Here is a 19,653-nt window from a genome sequence, read left to right as displayed (position 1 = left end):
ATGGTTTTGTCCAGTAACTTCTCTTTCCAAGATGTTGAGTTTTGTGAATAGCGCTGAGCGATTAATCAAAATGTTGGGCTTTCTTTCGGTTGTTTAACAACTAATTGACCGACGTCGGTTCATTTACTTAAATTCCATTTAGTTAGCGAGCTCAACGCGCCGTTTTCTCTAGGGAGAAATCAAATCATTCACCAGAGAATTTCTCAAGAACTATGTGGGACGAGGGGCTGATTGGAATGTTTTCATTAGGCAAATATTAAACCTAGTTCACCACAGAAACGTGAGATAACGTTAGATGGTTGATTGGCTGGCTGATACTGTCTGAGCAGAGATCAGATGATGACGGAATGAAAAATAAGAAAAGACCAAAAAAACTAAGTAATATACACAACTGTAATATTTTATTAAAGTAAAATAAGTAAAGTAAGTGAATCAATGATGGTTAATAAGTGTTAAGCAGTAATGGGCATTCACTACTACCATCATGGGGCTCATATTGCTTAATTCTGTGTTGTTACAGCATTCAACCAACCCACTGTCAGTGTCAGGAAGAAGGCAGGTGATGGCTGAGGGAAGCTCTAAAATCATTTTAATGTCATTATTTGATAACGCATTTAATGTTTTTTTTTTAAATTGAAACCCAAATTGAAAACCGTGATTATTTTTTAATAGTCAAACCGACCTCGCAAAGCACTAATCGCTCAGCACTAGCAGTGAATTAAACATGGAGGAGTGGATTTAGGCCCTGCAGCAGCTGATGCCCATTAAATCAGTGAGGAGTGTTTAACTGGGGAGATCTGTTGTAAACACGTTCAAACCTAATATTTTCTCCTTAGAGGAGCTGGTGCAGAATAAGAGTCTGTCCTCAGACAACTCCAGTCTCCAGTGGCAGAAATACAGTTCTCTCCACGCCCCTGAAGGCTCACCTTCTCCAGGGAGAGAATCTGTTGCCTCTGCCTGTCTTCCAGTGCCTGGGACTTGTTCTGCAGGGACCCGCGTTCCTCCTCTAGACGTACCACTTTGTCCTTCAGACGAGACTTCTCAGACTCCAGGTCCCGGATGGCTGCCTCGTGGTTCATCTGAGTGGCTTGCAGGCTGCCAATGTGACCTGCAGAGGAGAGGAAGAGAGAGAGAGATAGAGATGAAGAGAGAGAACACAGTGACAAACAGTCCAGCCAGACAGGGCTATTAGAATGACATTACCTGTAACAGCAGTATAACCATAGAGAGTTGACCTGGGTCAATGTACTGTTTAAACATTGACGTTTCGGTGAGCCAGTATTTCATTGCCAGATGAAATATTGACGCAGCAAGGCATCACTAATAATCAAATGAGATCACACAGGCATGGCTGTGAGTATTCAGCAGGGCTCGCTGCAGTATAGACCGTACAAAGTGCAGCACGCCTTAAACTGGGCGTAATTAATTTGAACACGGCTTTCACCTCCTTGGGCTCATGACTACCATTAATGCAGGGATACACCATTTCCCCATTAAACAGTTATGTTACAGCAGTTCAGATAAGCCCAAGTAGCTGTGATGCTAATAGTCTAAGTGTTTCTCCAACAGCTAAGAGGTGAGTGTTTTCAGCAGCAGCCTCTCTGTGTCTGATGCCAAACATGGGGCTACAGATATATACAGTACTACACAATAGGCACCACGGAAAATTCCAGACAAAGGCAAACATGTTCTTTTTCTCTCTGTCCTTGTTGTATACCTTGACCACGGTATGACAGGCATTTGAACCACAACAGATGTTGCAGGGCTAGGTAAGAGCTAGGTGAGGGGGTCTATGTAAGCCCTCTCCCCATCAGGGTACATTCCAGAGCCAGGAGGGGGTGAAGAGGTCTCGGAGCAGAGCTGGGGCTAGGCAGCAGAGCACACTGGACCTCTGTTGCCGGGATACCGGGAAGTGATTTGTCACAGCACAATCTTCTGTCAACAGGTACACTAGCTGAAGTTGGCGCTACCTACCTCCAGAATGAATTAAAAACGTCTATTTGGGTTCTGGTTCATTCTGCCATCCACTGGGAATGCATCACACAAGCGATAAGGAAAGAGTCGCGTGACACAAAATTGAGAATAGCTGGAAGCCTATATACAGTAGGTTTGAGCCTGTGTACCTGTGAAAATATCTGATGCAAACTGGTGCAAAGACTTCGTAAATGTTAACCAACATCATTGTAATATTTCATGACATGAAGTCGTTGATATATACAGTTGAAGTCGGAAGTTTACATACACTTAGGTTGGAGTCATTAAAACTTGTTTTTCAACCACTCCACAAATTTCTTGTTAACAAACTATAGTTTTGGCAAGTCGGTTAGGACATCTACTTTGTGCATGACACAAGTCATTTTTCCAACAACTGTTGACAGACAGATTATTTCACTTATAATTTACTGTATCACAATTCCAGTGGGTCAAAAGTTTACTGTGCCTTTAAACAGCTTGGAAAATTCCAGAAAATTATGTCATGGCTTTAGAAGCTTCTGATAGGCTAATTGATATCATTTGAGTCAATTGGAGGTGTACCTGTGGATGTATTTCAAGGCCTACCTTCAAACTCAGTGCCTCTTTGCTTGACATCACGGGAAAAATCAAAAGAAATCAGCCAAGACCTCAGAAAAAAAATGGTAGACCTCCACAATTCTGGTTCATCCTTTGGAGCAATTTCCAAACGCCTGAAGGTACCACGTTCATCTGTACAAACAATAGTACACAAGTATAAACACCATGGGACCACGCAGCCGTCATACCGCTCAGGAAGGAGACGCGTCTTTCTCCTAGAGATGAATGTACTTTGGTGCGAAAAGTGCAAATCAAATTCAGAACAAGAGCAAAGGACCTTGTGAAGATGCTGGAGGAAACAGGTACAAAAGTAGCTATATCCACAGTAAAACGAGTCCTATATTGACATAACCTGAAAGGCCGCTCAGCAAGGAAGAAGCCACTGCTCCAAAACCACCATAAAAAATCCAGACTACAGTTTGCAACTGAACATGGGGTTCAAAGATCGTACTTTTTGGAGAAATGTCCTCTGGTCTGATGAAACAAAAATATAACTTTTTGCCCATAATGACCATCGTTTTGTTTGGAGGAAAAAGCGGGACGCTTGCAAGCCGAAGAACACCATCCCAACCGTGAAGCACGGGGGAGGCAGCATCATGTTGTGGGGGTGCTTTGCTGCAGGAGGGACTGGTGCACTTCACAAAATGGATGGCATCATGAGGTAGGAAAACTATGTGGATATATTGGAGAAACATCTCAAGACATCAGTCAGGAAGTTAAAGCTTGGTTGCAAATAGGTCTTCCAAATGGACAATGACCCCAAGCATACTTCCAAAGTTGTGTCAAAATGGCTTAAGGACAACAAAGTCAAGGTATTGGAGTGGCCATCACAAAGCCCTGACCTCAATCCTATAGAAAATTTGTGGGCAGAACTGAAAAAGCGTGTGCGAGCAAGGAGGCCTACAAACCTGACTCAGTTACACCAGCTCTGTCAGGAGGAATGAACCAAAATTCACCCTATTGTGGGAAGCTTGTGGAAGGCTCCCCGAAACGTTTGACCCAAGTTAAAGGCAATGCTACCAAATACTAATTGAGTGTATGTAAACTTCTGACCCACTGGGAATGTGATGAAAGAAATAAAAGCTGAAATAAATCATTCTCTCTACTATTATTCTGACATTTCACATTCTTAAAATAAAGTGGTGATCCTAACTGACCTAAGACAGGAAATTATTACAAGGAATAAATGTCAGGAACTGTGAAAAACTGAGTTTAAATGTATTTGGCTAAGGTGTATGTAAACTTCCGACTTCAACTGTCCATAGACTTAAACGTTGGGGGAAATCAAGTTTGGACTAAGAGTGGTGTGGGTCATTACTCAAATTGTGGTTATTAGTGTTGTTCAGGTAGTGTGGGTTGTAACAGAGAAAGGAAGGAAGAAGAGGGGAAGAGAAGGATAGCGTAGAGTGTAGGATAAGAAGGCTGGGGAGGAGGGAGGCATGCTAGCTCACTGGCTTTGAGGAGGATCTCTGTGGCCTGCTGCTGCACACGATCTCTGGTGGCCTCCAGCTCACACTCCGCCTCCTTCTGTCGAATCTCCACGATCTCGGCATCCTGCGTCACCTCGTCCAGCTGTTTGCTCAACTCCTGGAGCATAGACAGAGACACACAGAGCACAGGTTAGCCTACCCTCCTGAGGCACAGACAGACACACATAGCACAGGGTCAACTTCCTGACCCATGTTCATTCTCTCTGCCAGAACAATGAAACAGTATATATACACGACTCACTCACTCATATGCTCTAATAATCACTTAAATTTCTCTCTCTCTCTATCACTCTTTTCTTTCCTGCATTTGCACTCTCTCTGTAGAGATGTAGAGCTTGAGAAACTAGCCACTTTTCATTCTTAATTGGACAGCTTTTACAGTATGGTGCATGTTCTCTACTGCTCTCAAGGACTGGCCATGAAATAGTCACTTAGATTTACATTTCCCATGGGAATATAGTCCATATGGAAGTGGAGTTCTAATGCATTGGTAAATATATTGACTTGTCTGGTGGGGCAGTACGAAGCAGGGAGGCATGTAGCCTAGAGGTTAAGAGCATCAGGCCAGTAACCGAAAGGTCGCTGGTTCGAATCCTTAAGCCGACTAGATGAAAAACAATCCGTTGATGTGCCCTTAAAGGAATATTTTGGCATTGAGGCCCTTTATGTAATTCCCCATGTTATATGTCTCTGTGTTCAGTATGAAAGAAGCTAAGAGGTAGTAGACTAATGTAGCATGCTAGCAGATACCCATAGACTTCCATCCATTGCGCTAACGCTAGTTAGCATTGGCTCGCAAAACTACTTCTAACTTCCTTCATACTGGACACAGACACATAAAAATGGTATCCACGAGTTCATCTGACTTTGGGAAAGTAGATAAAGGGCCTCATTGCCAAAATCCCATAGTATCCCTTTAAACAAGGCACTTAACCCTAATTGCTCCTGTAAGTCGCTCTGGATAAGAGCATCTGCTAAATAACTAAGATTTCAATTTAAAATGTAAACCTTTTTCTGAAGGATCGGTGTGGGGAGTACTTGTTTTTTAAATGCATTGATTTCAGGACTATATGTCCTCAAGCTAAAATATGATATTCAACTTAAGAATGCCTCGGTGGAAATCAAAGAAATCTTGCCAAATATCAATTTGAAGATAAGATGGAGTTGTAAAGTATCTTAGGCCTTACGTGCCATATTCCCTCATAAGGTCCGGTTTATATCTATCCTTATAGATACCGGGGCCCCTCAGGGGTGCGTGCTTAGTCCCCTCCTGTACTCCTTGTTCACCCACGACTGCGTGGCCAAGCATGACTCCAACACCATCATTAAGTTTGCTGACGACACAACAGTGGTATTCCTGATCAACGACAACGATGAGACAACCTATAGGGAGGAGGTCAGAGACCTGGCAGTGTGGTGCCAGGACAACAACCTCTCCCTCAATGTGAGCAAGACAAAGGAGCTGATCATAGACTGATCATGACCGGTTGCATCACCGCCTGGTATGGTAACTGCTCGGCATCCGACCGTAAGGCACTTACAGAGGGTAGTGCGTACGGCCCAATCACTGGGGCCAAGCTTCCTGCCATCCAGGACCTATATACTAGGTGGTGTCAGAGGAAGACCCAAAAAATTATCAAAGACTCCAGTCATGCAAGTCATAGACTGTTCTCTCTGCTACCGCACGGCAAGCGGTACCGGAGCGCCAAGTCTAGGTCCACAAGGCTCCTTAACCTGTTGAGTCTAGGGGGCAGCATTTGCACGTCTGGATAAAAAAAATGTACCCGATTTAATCTGGTTACTAATCCTACCCAGTAACTAAAATATGCATATACTTATTATATATGGATAGAAAACACTCTAAAGTTTCTAAAACTGTTTGAATGGTGTCTGTGAGTATAACAGAACTCATTTGGCAGGCAAAACCCTGAGACATTTTCTGTCAGGAAGTGGATACCTGATGTGTTGTATTGACTTTAAACCTATCCCATTGAAAAACACAGGGGCTTAGGAATATTTTGGCACTTCCTATTGCTTCCACTAGATGTCACCAGCCTTTACAAAGTGTTTTGAGTCTTCTGGAGGGAGATCTGACCGAACAAGAGCCATGGAACGATGATGTCCCATTAGACACCTGGCGCGCGAGTTCATGTTGGGTACCCTCGTTCCAATACGTTATAAAAGAGTATGCATTCGTCCACCTTTAATATTATTCATGTTCTGGTTAAAAAAGGCCCTAATGATTTATGCTATACAACGTTTGACATGTTTGAACGAACGGAAATATATTTTTTCCCCTCGTTCATGACGAGAAGTCCGGCTGGCTTACATCATGTGCTAACGAGACGGAGATTTTTGGACATAAATGATGAGCTTTTTTGAACAAAACTACATTCGTTATGGACCTGTGATACCTGGAAGTGACATCTGATGAAGAGAATCAAAGGTAATGGATTATTTACATAGTATTTTCGATTTTAGATCTCCCCAACATGACGTCTAGTCTGTATCGCAACGCGTATTTTTCTGGGCGCAGTGCTCAGATTATTGCAAAGTGTGATTTCCCAGTAAGGTTATTTTTAAATCTGGCAAGTTGATTGCGTTCAAGAGATGTAAATCTATAATTCTTTAAATGACAATATAATATTTTACCAATGTTTTCTAATTTTAATTATTTAATTTGTCACGCTGACTTGACTGCCGGTTATTGGAGGGAAACGATTTCCTCAACATCAATGCCATAGTAAAACGCTGTTTTTGGATATAAATATGAACTTGATAGAACTAAAAATGCATGCATTGTCTAACATAATGTCCTAGGAGTGTCATCTGATGGAGATTGTAAAAGGTTAGTGCATCATTTTAGCTGGTTTTATGGTTTTGGTGACCCTGTCTTTGACTTGACAAAACATTACACACAACTCTTGTAAATGTACTGTCCTAACATACTCTAAATTTATGCTTTCGCCGTAAAACCTTTTTGAAATCGTAAAACGTGGTTAGATTAAGGAGATGTTTATCTTTCAAATGGTGTAAAATAGTTGTATTTTTTAAAAATTTGAATTTTGACATTTATTTGGATTCAAATTTGCCGCTCTTGAAATGCACCTGCTGTTGATGGAGTGCACCACGGGTGGCACGCTAGCGTCCCACCTAGCCCCAAGAGGTTAACAGCTTCTACCCCTAAGCAATAAGACCGCTGAACAATTAATCAAATAACCACCAGGACTATTTATATTGAGCCCCCCCTACACTGCTGCTACTTGCTGTTTATTATCTATGCATAGTCACTTTAACCCTACCTACATGTACAAATTACCTCGACTAACCTGTACCCATGGACATTGACTCGGTACCAGTGCCCCCTGTATATAGCCTTGTTATTATTATTATGTAATTTTATTGTGTTACTTTTTAATAATTTTTTTTACTTTAGTTTATTTAGTAAATATTTTCTTAACTCCATTTCTTGAACTGCATTGTTGGTTAAGGGCTTGTAAGCAAGCATTTCACGCTAAGGTCTACACCTGTTGTATTCGGCGCATGTGACAAATAACATTTGATTTGATTTTAAATTACATCTGCATGTTTTGTAGAGAGACAAACAATGCTAGCTAAAGTAAAATAAACATCTTGTTAGGAGTAAGAGAGGGGATGCATTCTGATTGGTCCGTGTGGTATGATTTCCCTGATGAGCAGTTTCTGGTGTGTGTGTGTGATGAGCTGTTCAGGTGGAGAGGATATGCTTTAATCACCCTCACAGTTTGTTTTGTTTCCCTTAATGAAAAATCTAATTGTGGCGACATGGCTGATATCATCGTGTCACACCTGAGCACCCATCCCATACTAAACTGACTGGAAGAGCTCTTGGGAGCTATCCATTAAAATACATTCAGAGAAAGTAGCTAACATAGATCCACCAATACATGTTACAGAGACTAGGCCTTTGGCTGACTGAAAGGGAATATCTGTAACAACCAGAGTCAAAGCAAAGTTATTTTTGCAATCTCCACCGTGCCATGCATTTGAACGTGACGAGACTGACAGCTTCTCTGAGCCAGGCAAATTCATTCATTAGAATAATGATAATGGATATATCCAAAGGAATTGCAATAGAAACTAAGATAAAACAAACTGAAGTGCACATAGTTTGCTGCTATTTCAGCTGCTTGATGTGATTGTGTGTTAGCTTCAGTTGGCTAGCTAGCTAGCTAGCAAAGGAGAAGTAATGTTAGCCTAGTAACGTTAGCCTAGCAATATTTTATTGGACAATCAGCTGGTTGTTGCCTATTTATAAATTATTTATCTTGTCATCATTGTCTCTCATCCTCATTAAACCTCTGCTAGTTAGCTACATACCAATGATTTGTTTAGCATAGCAACATGGAATGAATAGAATGAACGACAGGATCAAAACATGAGAATAGAATTAACGACTAGCCTTTGGTTAGCAACTTCAGAACTAAGAACTGTTTTTTTGCCCGGACTATATCGTCTGGTGGAAGGTTGAAATAAAACAAATGTTCTCATTAAAACAACGTTTTTAATGAAAACGTTAATATTTTAAAAATATTGCCAATTTTATAAAAGCAATACGGCCCTCGAACCCAGGATTATCGTGTGATAACCCCCTCCTAAAAACAGGCCTTATTCGGGAGTTATCACACAATAATCCCCAGGTTCTCAAGCCTTATTGCTTAATTATATGATTCCAACAGTTCACCTAACTGTTTTAATCTATATCGCACATCAAATCGCAACCGCAATATTTGATAAAAACATTTCCCATATCGTGTAACCCTAGGTAGGAGCATTCTAGGTAGGAGCATTTTTGCTAAAATCACCATGATTAGACATTAGGAGAGTGAATGATGAAGAGGTCTAATTATGGCAATTTAAATGGACCCTTAAATTTAGATCAAACTGTGGATTGCACTTTTTTAATCCTGTGCACTTCAAAGTTTGATTTTAACTTCTAATCATTTCATTAAATGACTATTAAACCACAATGGGATTTTCAGGATTAAGATATTAACTGCTTTCTGGGTTTAAGGATTACATGGTTTAAAGATTACAGTGATAATTTAACATCAATGCTACATATCCTCTACTATGAAGTTCACTCATGTATCTCTTTAAGACTCTAATAGCTTTGGGGGCTTTCATTAGGATGTTTAAGCCACAGTTGGGCATCTCCACAGGCTCTCTTACCTTGATATTGTTCTCGGCTGCAGTGAGCGAGGCCTGCAGTTTGTGGGACTTCTCCCTATGTTCCCGGGCCTCCTCCTGCACCCTCTGCAGCTCGGAGCGCAGCTTCCCCAGGGTCTTCTGCAGCGCTGCCTCCTGCATGTGGAACTCCCTCCGCAGCTCCGCCTCGGTCTTCTTCCAGGCCTGCAGGTTATCTGCGGTGAGCTGCTGCGTGCGCTTCATGGCCTCCAGCTCGCGCTCGTAGAAGGCTTGGGCCTTGTTGAGCTTGGCCTCGTACTCCTCCACCAGCCTCTTCTTGTCCCCCTTAATCTCCTCCACACGCTCTGACAGGGACTCCACCTCCGCCTTGTGCAGCTGGCCCAGTTTCTCCTGGTCCTTGCTGTAGTTCTGGTTCTGGCTTTGGTGGCTGCGGAGCAGCTCCGACACCTCCTGCCGATGGTTGGCCTTTAGCTCCTCCAGGGCCAGCTTTTTCTCCTGCTCAAACTGGGCCTGCGCCGTGCCGAAAGAGCGCAGCTTCTCCTCGAACGAGTGCCGCATCTCCTCCACCTCGCGGGACATGGTGACAACACGCTGTGTGTGCTGGGCCTCGGTGCAGAGCTGCATGTCCTCCACACGCTGCCGGTAGGTCTCGAACTCGGCGAGGGCCTGGCGCTTCATGCGCTCGTGCAGCTCCATGGACTCCTCGAGCGACTGGATGCGCTGCTTCAGGTCCATCTCATCGCTGATCTTACTCTTGTACTGCATGATCTTCTCCCGTGTCTCCGACAGGATCTGCTGCACCTCCTCCTCGTGAGCCTCCTTCAGCGTCTGGATGGCCGCCTCGTGCTCGTCGTTCTTGGTGTTCAGAGCGTAGATCACCTTGGGGAGGCAGAGAGAGCATCAGTATGGTGGTTGAAAAAGGACAGCATAGAACAAACACATCCAATGGCTTGTTTGAGTGGGTGCTGGAGATCAAAGTAAATGTTCATCAGTAAGAAAGTTAAAACTGTGTGGGGATGTGTTAGAATTGTCCTCAAACTAAAAGGGATACCTTGAAGGTTTATCATTACTTTGACTTCCTGCAACAGTCAAAAAAATACTTATGAGACAGATGATTGACAGTTAAGTGAGTGGTTGACCTTTAAATCCCAAAACTGACTTCCAACTGAAAGCCTGGATAATCTGGCTACAAAGTGATTTTCTGGTCACACAGAATTTAGGGGGGAAATACGTTTTACATTTACAGTTCAAAAGCCATGAGAAATTCCCCCTAATCTTAATCCTCCCTCCCCTCTACTGATCCAGGGTGCTGGCTCGAGGCTGCTGCCCTACGGAATAAGGCTATTTGTTTTGTCACCAGATAAACCTAGTCAATAATTCATCACTTTAATACTTTTGAAAACGCCTGTCATAAGAAGATAGAGTAGAAATGGAAAATAAAATGCCCTTTTCAATGAATTGTATCCATATTTTATATGCCAGGGTGAATAACAGGGGGAGGACTGTGCATGTCTTAACCGTGTTGCCAACTTGCCTGTGTTTTTAATATGTTAAAATGTTCAGAAAATGTTCCTTTTTAAACCGACTCCTATTGGCATCACTCGTATGACTGTCCGTTACAGCTCTCCATCAAATAAGAGCAGATACAATACATTGTTCCCAGCCAGGTAGGACAACATGTTATTCAAAGGTTTATTCAAGAAAATACTAAACCAACAGGCATTTGTTGTTTGCTATTGTGACCTCTACTGCTGTGCCATCTCTCAATCGCATGGCAAGCTCTCAAATGAGATAAAAAGGCCTATGCAGCGGGATCCCAGCTCAATTCCCATTATAAACATAATATTAATCTTTTAATACCCTCAATGAAAGGCATTCTATGGGAATGAAAGGGCCCCAGCTTGTGAAGTTTCTCACGAGCGATGAGGGCTGAGTCAGAATTCATTTCCATAATTGTTTTGACAAATGACTAGGGGAAAGAGCTAAAAGTTCTGGGCCTATCTGGTGTTAGCGCGGCAATCTAGCCAGCCACATATGAAGAGAGAGAGATAGAGAGGGAGTGATAAAGAGTGAGATAAAGAGAGGGAGAGATGATAGAGAGAGTGCGGTCTGCAGTCCCATAGGCTCAGCGGGTGAAAGCAGTGGACTGAGAAGCAAAGAAGCGTGCAGTGATGTCATCATCCCATAATGATTCTCTCCTCCATTTGACCTGAGAGGAACCGTGTTGGCCTGCCTGTCTTCCTCTCTCTCTCTTTCTCGCTCCCTCTCTAAAATATCGACGTCATAGTTATGTATTGATTGCAAACTCCTAACAGCAAATTATTGCTGCTGCCTGGATAAGTGAGAGGAAAAAGTTCTAGTAGAGCAGTGCGGAAGGGTAACATATTGTTCAGTACAATGGGGCACTCGGTAAACGGGGCCAAATTAGCTTTGAGCGGTGGTAACTGCCTCGGTGAGGCCGCAATCACATTCTGCTCTGTGCTGGAAATGGGTCTTAACGGACAGCCCTGCAGAATGACTGACTGCCATCTCAATGCCGGGCGGTCATCAATGTTCAGCTGCTTTGCCATTGACTGTCTGCATCAGTATTCAGTTGAAGCCAACATAAAGGCAATCTTGCTTATGTGACTTTTTTCCCCCAGTCATGTTTCCAGTTTTGTAAACCTAATTCCTGACTCGTATTCCGTATTAGTTGGACTAAGTAACGTACGAATATACTGTAGCGCATCAACCACCTTCGAGGCCCCTTAAAGAAGTGAGATGCTGATTCGCTAAGCTACTGAATTAAGTGTGGAAAAGGATTGAATGAAGTCGAAAGATAGCCTAGTGCTAATTACAGTAATTACATGCACATTTTCCACTAAACTGCAAGGTGCACCTTAATCCAGGAGGTAATTAAGGCAGATGAGGGGGTAGGTCTGGGCCGGCTCTGTAAACGCTACTTGGTTTCATACAGAGGGAACACTACGATGAGCTTCTCCAGCAGTGTGAACCAAAACTTCCCCCACTGCAGCATTTACATGGCCTGATTGTGAATATGTTTGTTTTAAAAGCCTGACTTAGCAGTAGTCCACATATTAATGTATTATTTTTCCCGCTCTCATTTTTAAGCCTCTCTCAGACAGAAGATTATGGTTTGCGTACATAGGCAGTAGTTGTGTAAATAGTCTTTACACAAGTCATTGCGTCATCTTATCTAAGGCAGGTTTGATTGATTGCAGCGTCATTGCTCTGAGCGTCATTGCTCCCGAATGCACTGGTGTTTCTTCATAGAGAAACTACACACACTCACTGATGATGTTGTGTTGGTGTTCCTCTCTCTGTTCTGTTGCGTAACTGTATTGGTGTGTTCTTAGTTATTGGGATAGATGTTTTTTCCACAGCTTCATTACACTGATGAATATTTCACACGGCTCTCTATAATCTGCAATATTCATTTACAACTCTTGGTCTAATCATGATGCACTGTACTGTAGGCTGAGATTAGAAAACGTTGACTTCCCTATCGGTCTTCCATTGAGATTCAGCCTTATTACATAACACATTTTAATTACAACCGAGACACATGGCGAAGGTCACAGAAAGTGATGTGCTCCACTTGCCTTCAGACAGGAAGTGCCTGTGTTAATGGATGGTGGAGTGGTTACCTTTCGTGTGTGGGTGCAAAACAAATGAGTCATGCCCCAATTTGTCTGATTCATCTAACTACCCTGAAAGCCTTACTGAATGAGATCTAATTCTAAAGCACTGCAATCTCCTCCTTCACAAATGTAATGGTTGATTAAGATAATTAAATCATATGCCTCTCATTTTAATATTGTAAATATGCTTCCTTCCAACAGCATCGTCTATGGTCCCTGATCTTCCTCAGATAATGAAGCAGATGAAACCAGAGGACTTAGATACTAATGCAGAGGACTCATGCCAACTTTTGGGATACTGCCTGATCAATCTCTAACACTGTCTACTAGGCTGCAGCACTGGGTGGTGAGAAAAGCCTTGATTACAGTGGTTCCCATTTCCTTAGCCGGCCTTGACAGGTTTAGTCTGTTTACCAGGGGGATTTAGTGCCTGCTGCTGGAAGGCATGGTTGCCATTCCCCTGATGTCATCCAACTTGGGCAGCACCCTCTCTAGGATGTGGAGACTGTGAGCAGGGCAGAACACAGAAAGCAGAACACATCTGTAAGTATCTGCTGGAAAGGAACAGTGTAAACATCTGTCTGAGAATGTGTCCAGGGCAGGACCTACTACGTCTTACCAGCCACTCAAATACATTTCTTACTTTGAGGTCATTTTATAACATTTCAATTCAGATAACTTTGAGTAGAGAGACAGACATTATTGGTCAAAATATCAGTATGTATGACTTGCTTTGTTCTGTAGCTATTTGCCATAGAACATGATGAGAACATAGACTGTGGCATTGCTGGAGAAGCTGCCTGAATAAATGTGCATGTGATCATGTCTCCACACATGACTGGATGACACCTCGAACAATGCAAGAGGACAAAATGGTTTAAAGATCTGGAAATGACAGAAAAGCTCTTTATAGATCACATCAAAATAACAACAGTATTTTGGAGCCTATTTTTTTGAGTGAGGCGACAGACAAGGCATCTCCTAGTGGGGTTCGGAGCATCCTTTTCAGAGCGCATTGCAGGCAGCATGCTGTGGAGCATTTGTTATGTGATCCATCGCCCTAGGGGGAAACAGGCTGATCAGCCGGGGAAGAAGAAGCACTTCTGTTGGCCCCCTTTCTCCCCCTCATCCCAGGGACAAGCTGGAGAAATGAGGCAAGGCAGAGGGAGTGGAATACTAGAGGACTTTGATTGGCCTTGTACATAGCGCTCCATCAGCACAGTGACTAAACTTTCTAAAGCATCGCCTTGGAAACCAGGCCCTGGACGGTTGTGGAGTTGAGAGAGGTATTACGGATATACATTGCAGACGCTGCCAAGTCTGACATACTCAATCCCAATTCCAATAGTCATGCCATCATCTCAACAGTGTTTTATGTTTACTTCAAAAGAGCTGTCCAGGTTACATGATGCTCCTTGCTCGAGGCAATATGGAATCAGATTGTCTGCCAAGGAGGTAAGTGTTCTTCCACTCCTCAGTTACTTGGGTTCAGTGGGCCTCTCTGTTGGGGGGCTGAAACAGGGAGGGATGTGGGTCAGACAACGAGATTCCACGGTGTCAGTGACCCTGATATGACAGTCTGTCTGGACACACTGACAGCTCAGTGGTGAGGGTGGGGGGTGGGGGGGGGTCTCCTTGGGCCAGTGAATGGAGACTAGCTGCCCACTTGGTCGGTTGGTCTGTTTGTCTCTTGGCTGTCTCTCCTCACCATCTCCAGTGCCCAACAGGACTGGGTAGTGGTGGGCAGCATAATCTCTCATGGACAGACTACGTAAACATAAAATGGTTTCGTAGAGCTGTCATGACACAACGGGATGAGTGAGATAAAGCAGCATTACTTCCGGTGCTTGGGTTTTCCCTCACTGATTATTTGGGCAAATCACTATTTTGCAGGTGTTAGCATCTTTCGAATTTCGGAACGGGAGGGGACATTTAGCCATACACTTGCCTGTAAAGAGAGAGGGTGGTGCTCTTTGTTTCCGGTTCCGATCTTCGTTCTCTCTCTTCTCTTAGCACTGTATGGACCAGAACTTAATTGAGCATCTGACGCAAAACTTTAGTTCCAGGTTAACCGAGAGTATGGGCAGAGAGAGACATCAGCTCTACTCACACAGGGCAGGTCTGCCCTGCCCATGCATGGGCTCATCAAGAGTGGGCTCATCAAGCTGCCTGGAGAAAAACCCATGTGAGAGTAAGCAGCCTATTATCGTCGCAACCATGGCCCATGGGCCCCTCCCAAATCACCACCTTGATCTCAGACCTGTCAACAGGGCTTGTCACATCGTGAATGCATAACTCCACTGGAGAAGTGTAAGCCAGGAGAAAACTCAGTCTTTGAAAGCTCACAGTGCCGTTGTTGAGTTGGAGTTCTAGTGATCGAAGAGAGGAAGCTGGGTAGGGGCTGTTCCCTACAATAACTGGTTCTTCTGATCTCACACTATGCACATTCTTCAGTGCACTTACAGATAGGGCAGTGAATTTTAGATGACGGTAATTGGCCAGCCAAATGACCACAGTCACCGTAACAACCGTTCGAATTGCAAAGACGCACATTTTCTCCTCTCCTCCTGACCGAATGTGCTGACATAGAAATAGAATGAATAGAACGGGTGTCCCCATTCAAGTCATGACATAATGGGTGCACTGGCGGCCATTGCAAGTGTACCAATAGGAGCAACACAGGAAGTGTACTGCACCCATCAATATGTGCTGTGATTTGTTGAGTCAACTCAACTGGAATTATATTTTTAAAAAATACATTCCATTGCATGAGCCACATCAGTTAAGATCATTTCAATGAACATTCTACATTACCATGCCAATTATTGCGTCACAATTGCAGGCAGTTATTGCACGTGTACCAGTCAAATTGCCAGGGTTGCCAATAAATATATTGTAAAAAAAAAATTGCCAGGGTTAGAGGTTTTAAGCATGTTCATTCATTCTATTTCGATGTGTGCTGCTTTTGCAGGGAGGGGGGCATTGCCTTGGCAACCGAAGACTCATTTGCTCCAACCCCTTGCTTTTTCAGCAAGGTGCAACAAAGTTTCATCATGTTGTTAAGAGTCCACATTACCGCAGAAACGGACTTAACAGCACGAATGCCGTTTCTGTCAGCTGGTTCAGTGAGGTGTTTTTAATTATTTGGGGGGTATTTTGGTCCACAGCACCATTGTCCCCTTTCTAGACTCTCTGGACTTTACATTTCTCCTCTGGGCAACAGACACTTAACAGCAATCTGTAGCTTTCTGACCGTAAAAGGTATAGAAGAGTGATTTTAAGTTCAGGCTAGGCGATTTTGCACAAAGAACAAAGTTACATTCAGTAGGTCAGCAGCCAATAGCACCAGGCTTTTACAAACCTTATTTATTTTTGTACCTATATATTGTAAATAGTTTTTTTATGGTGTGGTTTTTATATAAGCCCATGGGCTACCAACCACACCTACACACCATTTCTTTATTTTATCTGTATTGTTCTTTATCACTTATTTTCCTTGGTGCAAATACATTACACCTAAAATTAAACCGAAATCAGCTGAATCCATCCACTCTCACCTTTACCTGTGGCGAATGGGAAGAAATTGGACAAAGTGATGTGTATTTAAGAGAGTGTGCTGTAATTTCAGCTCAATACCCAGCAACTATCTAATGGTAACTCGACGCAGCCTCTGGGAAGGTAGTCGCAGACAGGCTCCAAGTTTCAGGATGTGGGCCAAGTTAATTAAATATCAGCTCTATCCTTGAGCAGCATGGAAAATCCAAAGAACACTACGATTTGATGAGAAATTAGGAGAAAAGAAGCAGAACTCCCTACTATTCAAACTCTTAGCTATTCATTATGAGCTTCTACAGAAGGTTATTTGGCTGGAAAGACGTGGGGCTGAGGGAATGCTTCCTACTCATTAGAGACCGCTGGTCTCAAACCTACCTGTATCACACAGCTGCACAGTCTTCCCACTTCTCATTTATTCTATTCTGTCCTGATTATATCAAAGCCCTCACATACTACTCACTGCTCCATTCCCATTCATAAACCCACTCACTACATCCGTGTCATAAAAAATCCCTTAAAGAATTCTCAGAGGGATTCCTATTACCTCACTAAACTAGCTAAGCACCACCCGGTTTATCAACTCAAATAAGGAGTCTGTTACAAGCCACATTTGTTTACCACACAGCAATAACCATTTTACAGACATGGTTTATGAATCCACATGTTTCTATGCTTCAGTCAGGGGGGGTCATGAATGTGAACCTGGCAAATTGCACTTTATAAGAAGCTGACCAATGCGTGGCTTGGATGAGCCTATAAAATGAAACCCTTCTCCCCAAACTGTACTGAATGTGGTTCTCAGAAGGTACATCGCCATGGTTACTGTCCCAGTTCCATTGATTTCAATACAATATTGATGCAAGTGATTTGTACACACTATTGATTACAGTAGAACAAGCTAATCAATTCTAGTCTAGAGTGACCGCTTGGTCAATATTGTTTCCGTGTGCAGTTTATCAGGTTTTAGTTTAGCAAAATACAATTCATCTGAAGACAAGTGTGACGTGTGTGTAGGGAGTCACATTTGTGTATTGGTCTTCAAAATATCACAACTTATTTCAGCATATTGATTACGAATTTGGACATCAAAAACCAGTGTTTTAACACTCTGCCATGAATCTAAAAGCGATGACAACAGGAAGCAGCAACAGTATCATTTAGTGCATGTTTTAGGAATATATATTCTGTTTTAACACAAAATATTATTGTAAAAACTACTGAATGAGCCCAATAATGTGCTATGATTTTATTGATTATGATTATATTAGTGACATCGGGAAAATATGTTTGTCCTGGCTAATTTGAGGCTAAAACAGTCTCCCAATCTTCACAGGATTCTCTGACAAAATCATGCTTCGGAGTGCAAAATGGTTTGAGTGGATTCAACAATATCATTATGACACCACGTTGCTTCGCTTGACAGTTTATTCGCTCATCTGTCTGCAATGTTTATAGACGATGTGATGGAAAACATACCGAGCTGGAAAACTGATTAGCTCCTTTCACTTTGCGAACAGGCAACATCATTGTAAAATCTATGACAACCCAGAGATCAACATTCAGCAGTGATGCCACTGTCAAGTCACTGTGCTAAATGTTTAATCTGAGACTATGATCCCTCCCTCAGTGTCGACCATCAGATGCTGACATTGGTGTTGTTGACTCAACACTAGAAAGACCATTTATGTTGTTTAATACAAAACACAACCTGGTCTCCCACCTGTCTGTTGACACAGATAGCTTGAGAGTCCCTGTGGAGAGACACACGCACACACACGCTGGCTCATCCCTCCAATGCGTCCCTTTTTCGTCTATTTCATCTCTCCTCCAACCCACTGCAGTGACGCAGGAATGATGCTTGGACTTACAATTATCACTAAAGACTCTAGATACCAGCAGCACCTAACCACCCCACACAGCAGAATCTATCCCACACAGTCCCATTCTACTCTTCCTACATCAGACGTGGGCACTGGATCTCTATGACGAACAACCTTCAGTCCACGATGCTTGTATGCTGCCTGGGAGGGGTGTCTTTGAATCCATACAGTGCCTTCGGAAAGTATTCAGACCCCTTGACCTTTCCACATTTTGTTACATTACAGCCATATTCTAAAATTGATTAATCCTCAGCAATCTACACACAATACCCCACAATGAAAAAGTGAAAACAGACCCTTTGCTATGAGACTCGAAATTGAGCTGTTTCAATTGATTATCCTTGAGATGTTTCTACGACATGATTGGACATGATTTGGAAAGGCACACACCTGTCTATACAAAAGGTCCCACAGATGACAGTGCATGTGAGAGCAAAAATCAATGCATGAGGTCGAAGGAATTATCCGTAGAGCTCCGAGACAGGATTGTGTCGAGGCACAGATCTGGGGAAGGGTCCCAAAACATTTCTGCAGCATTGAAGGTCCCCAAAAACACAGAGGCCGCCATCATTCTTAAATGGAAGAAGTTTGGAACCACCAAGACTCTTCCTAGAGCTGGGCGCCCGGCCAAACTGAGCAATCAGGGGAGAAGGGCCTTGGTCAGGGAGGTGACCAAGAACCTGATGGTCACTCTGACAGAGCTCCTCTGTAGAGATGGGAGAATCTTCCAGAAGGATAACCATCTCTGCAGCACTCCACCAATCAGGCCTTTATGGTAGAGTGGCCAGACGGAAGCCACTCCTCAGTAAAAGGCACATGACAGCCCACTTGGAGTTTGTCAAAAGGCACCTAAAGACTCATTCAGGCTAAAGACTATGAGAAACAAGATTCTCTGGTCTGATGAAACCAAGATTGAACTCTTTAGCCTGAATGCCAACGTCACGTCTGGAGGAAACCTGGCACCATCCATCCCTATGGTGAAGCATGGTGGTGGCAGCATCATGCTGTGGGGATGTTTATCAGCAGCAGGAACTGGGAGACTAGTCAGGATCAAGGTAAAGATAAATGGAGCAAAGTACAGAGAGATCCTTGATGAAAGAGCGCTCAGGACCTCAGACTGGGTCGAAGGTTCACCTTCCAACAGGACAACAACCCAAACTACACATGGAGAGACCTGAAAATGGCTGTGCAGCAACGCTCCCCATCCAACCTGACAGGGCTTGAGAGGAGCTGCAGAGAAGAATGGAACAAACCCCCCAAATACAGGTGTGCCAAGCTTGTAGCATCATATCCAAGAAGACTTGAGACTGTAATCGCTGCCAAAGGTGC

General features: G+C 43.2%; 1 protein-coding gene across 7 annotated transcripts in view; it reads right to left on the bottom strand.

The window, feature by feature from the left end:
* Positions 1-19,653, bottom strand: part of LOC106571378 (protein FAM184A) — a 105,054-nt gene that overhangs the window by 48,031 nt on the left and 37,370 nt on the right. For all 7 annotated transcript variants that reach the window (XR_006759173.2, XM_014144394.3, XM_014144395.3 and 4 more), the window contains 3 exons: positions 9,273-10,127; positions 4,023-4,158; positions 927-1,108 (listed from right to left, as the gene is read on the bottom strand). Coding sequence is in view for 6 of the 7 variants with exons in the window: in XM_014144394.3 (XP_013999869.2) it covers positions 927-1,108; positions 4,023-4,158; positions 9,273-10,127 (1,173 nt within the window). In the remaining variant the exon portion in view is untranslated. The remainder of the gene's footprint in view (positions 1-926; positions 1,109-4,022; positions 4,159-9,272; positions 10,128-19,653) is intronic.

The sequence above is a fragment of the Salmo salar genome, chromosome 15 (genome assembly GCF_965601325.2).
Source record: "Salmo salar chromosome 15, fSalSal1, whole genome shotgun sequence".
Taxonomy (NCBI): domain Eukaryota; kingdom Metazoa; phylum Chordata; class Actinopteri; order Salmoniformes; family Salmonidae; genus Salmo; species Salmo salar.
Note: the sequence above shows the minus strand (reverse complement) of the source record. Positions and strands in the feature narration are given on the sequence as shown.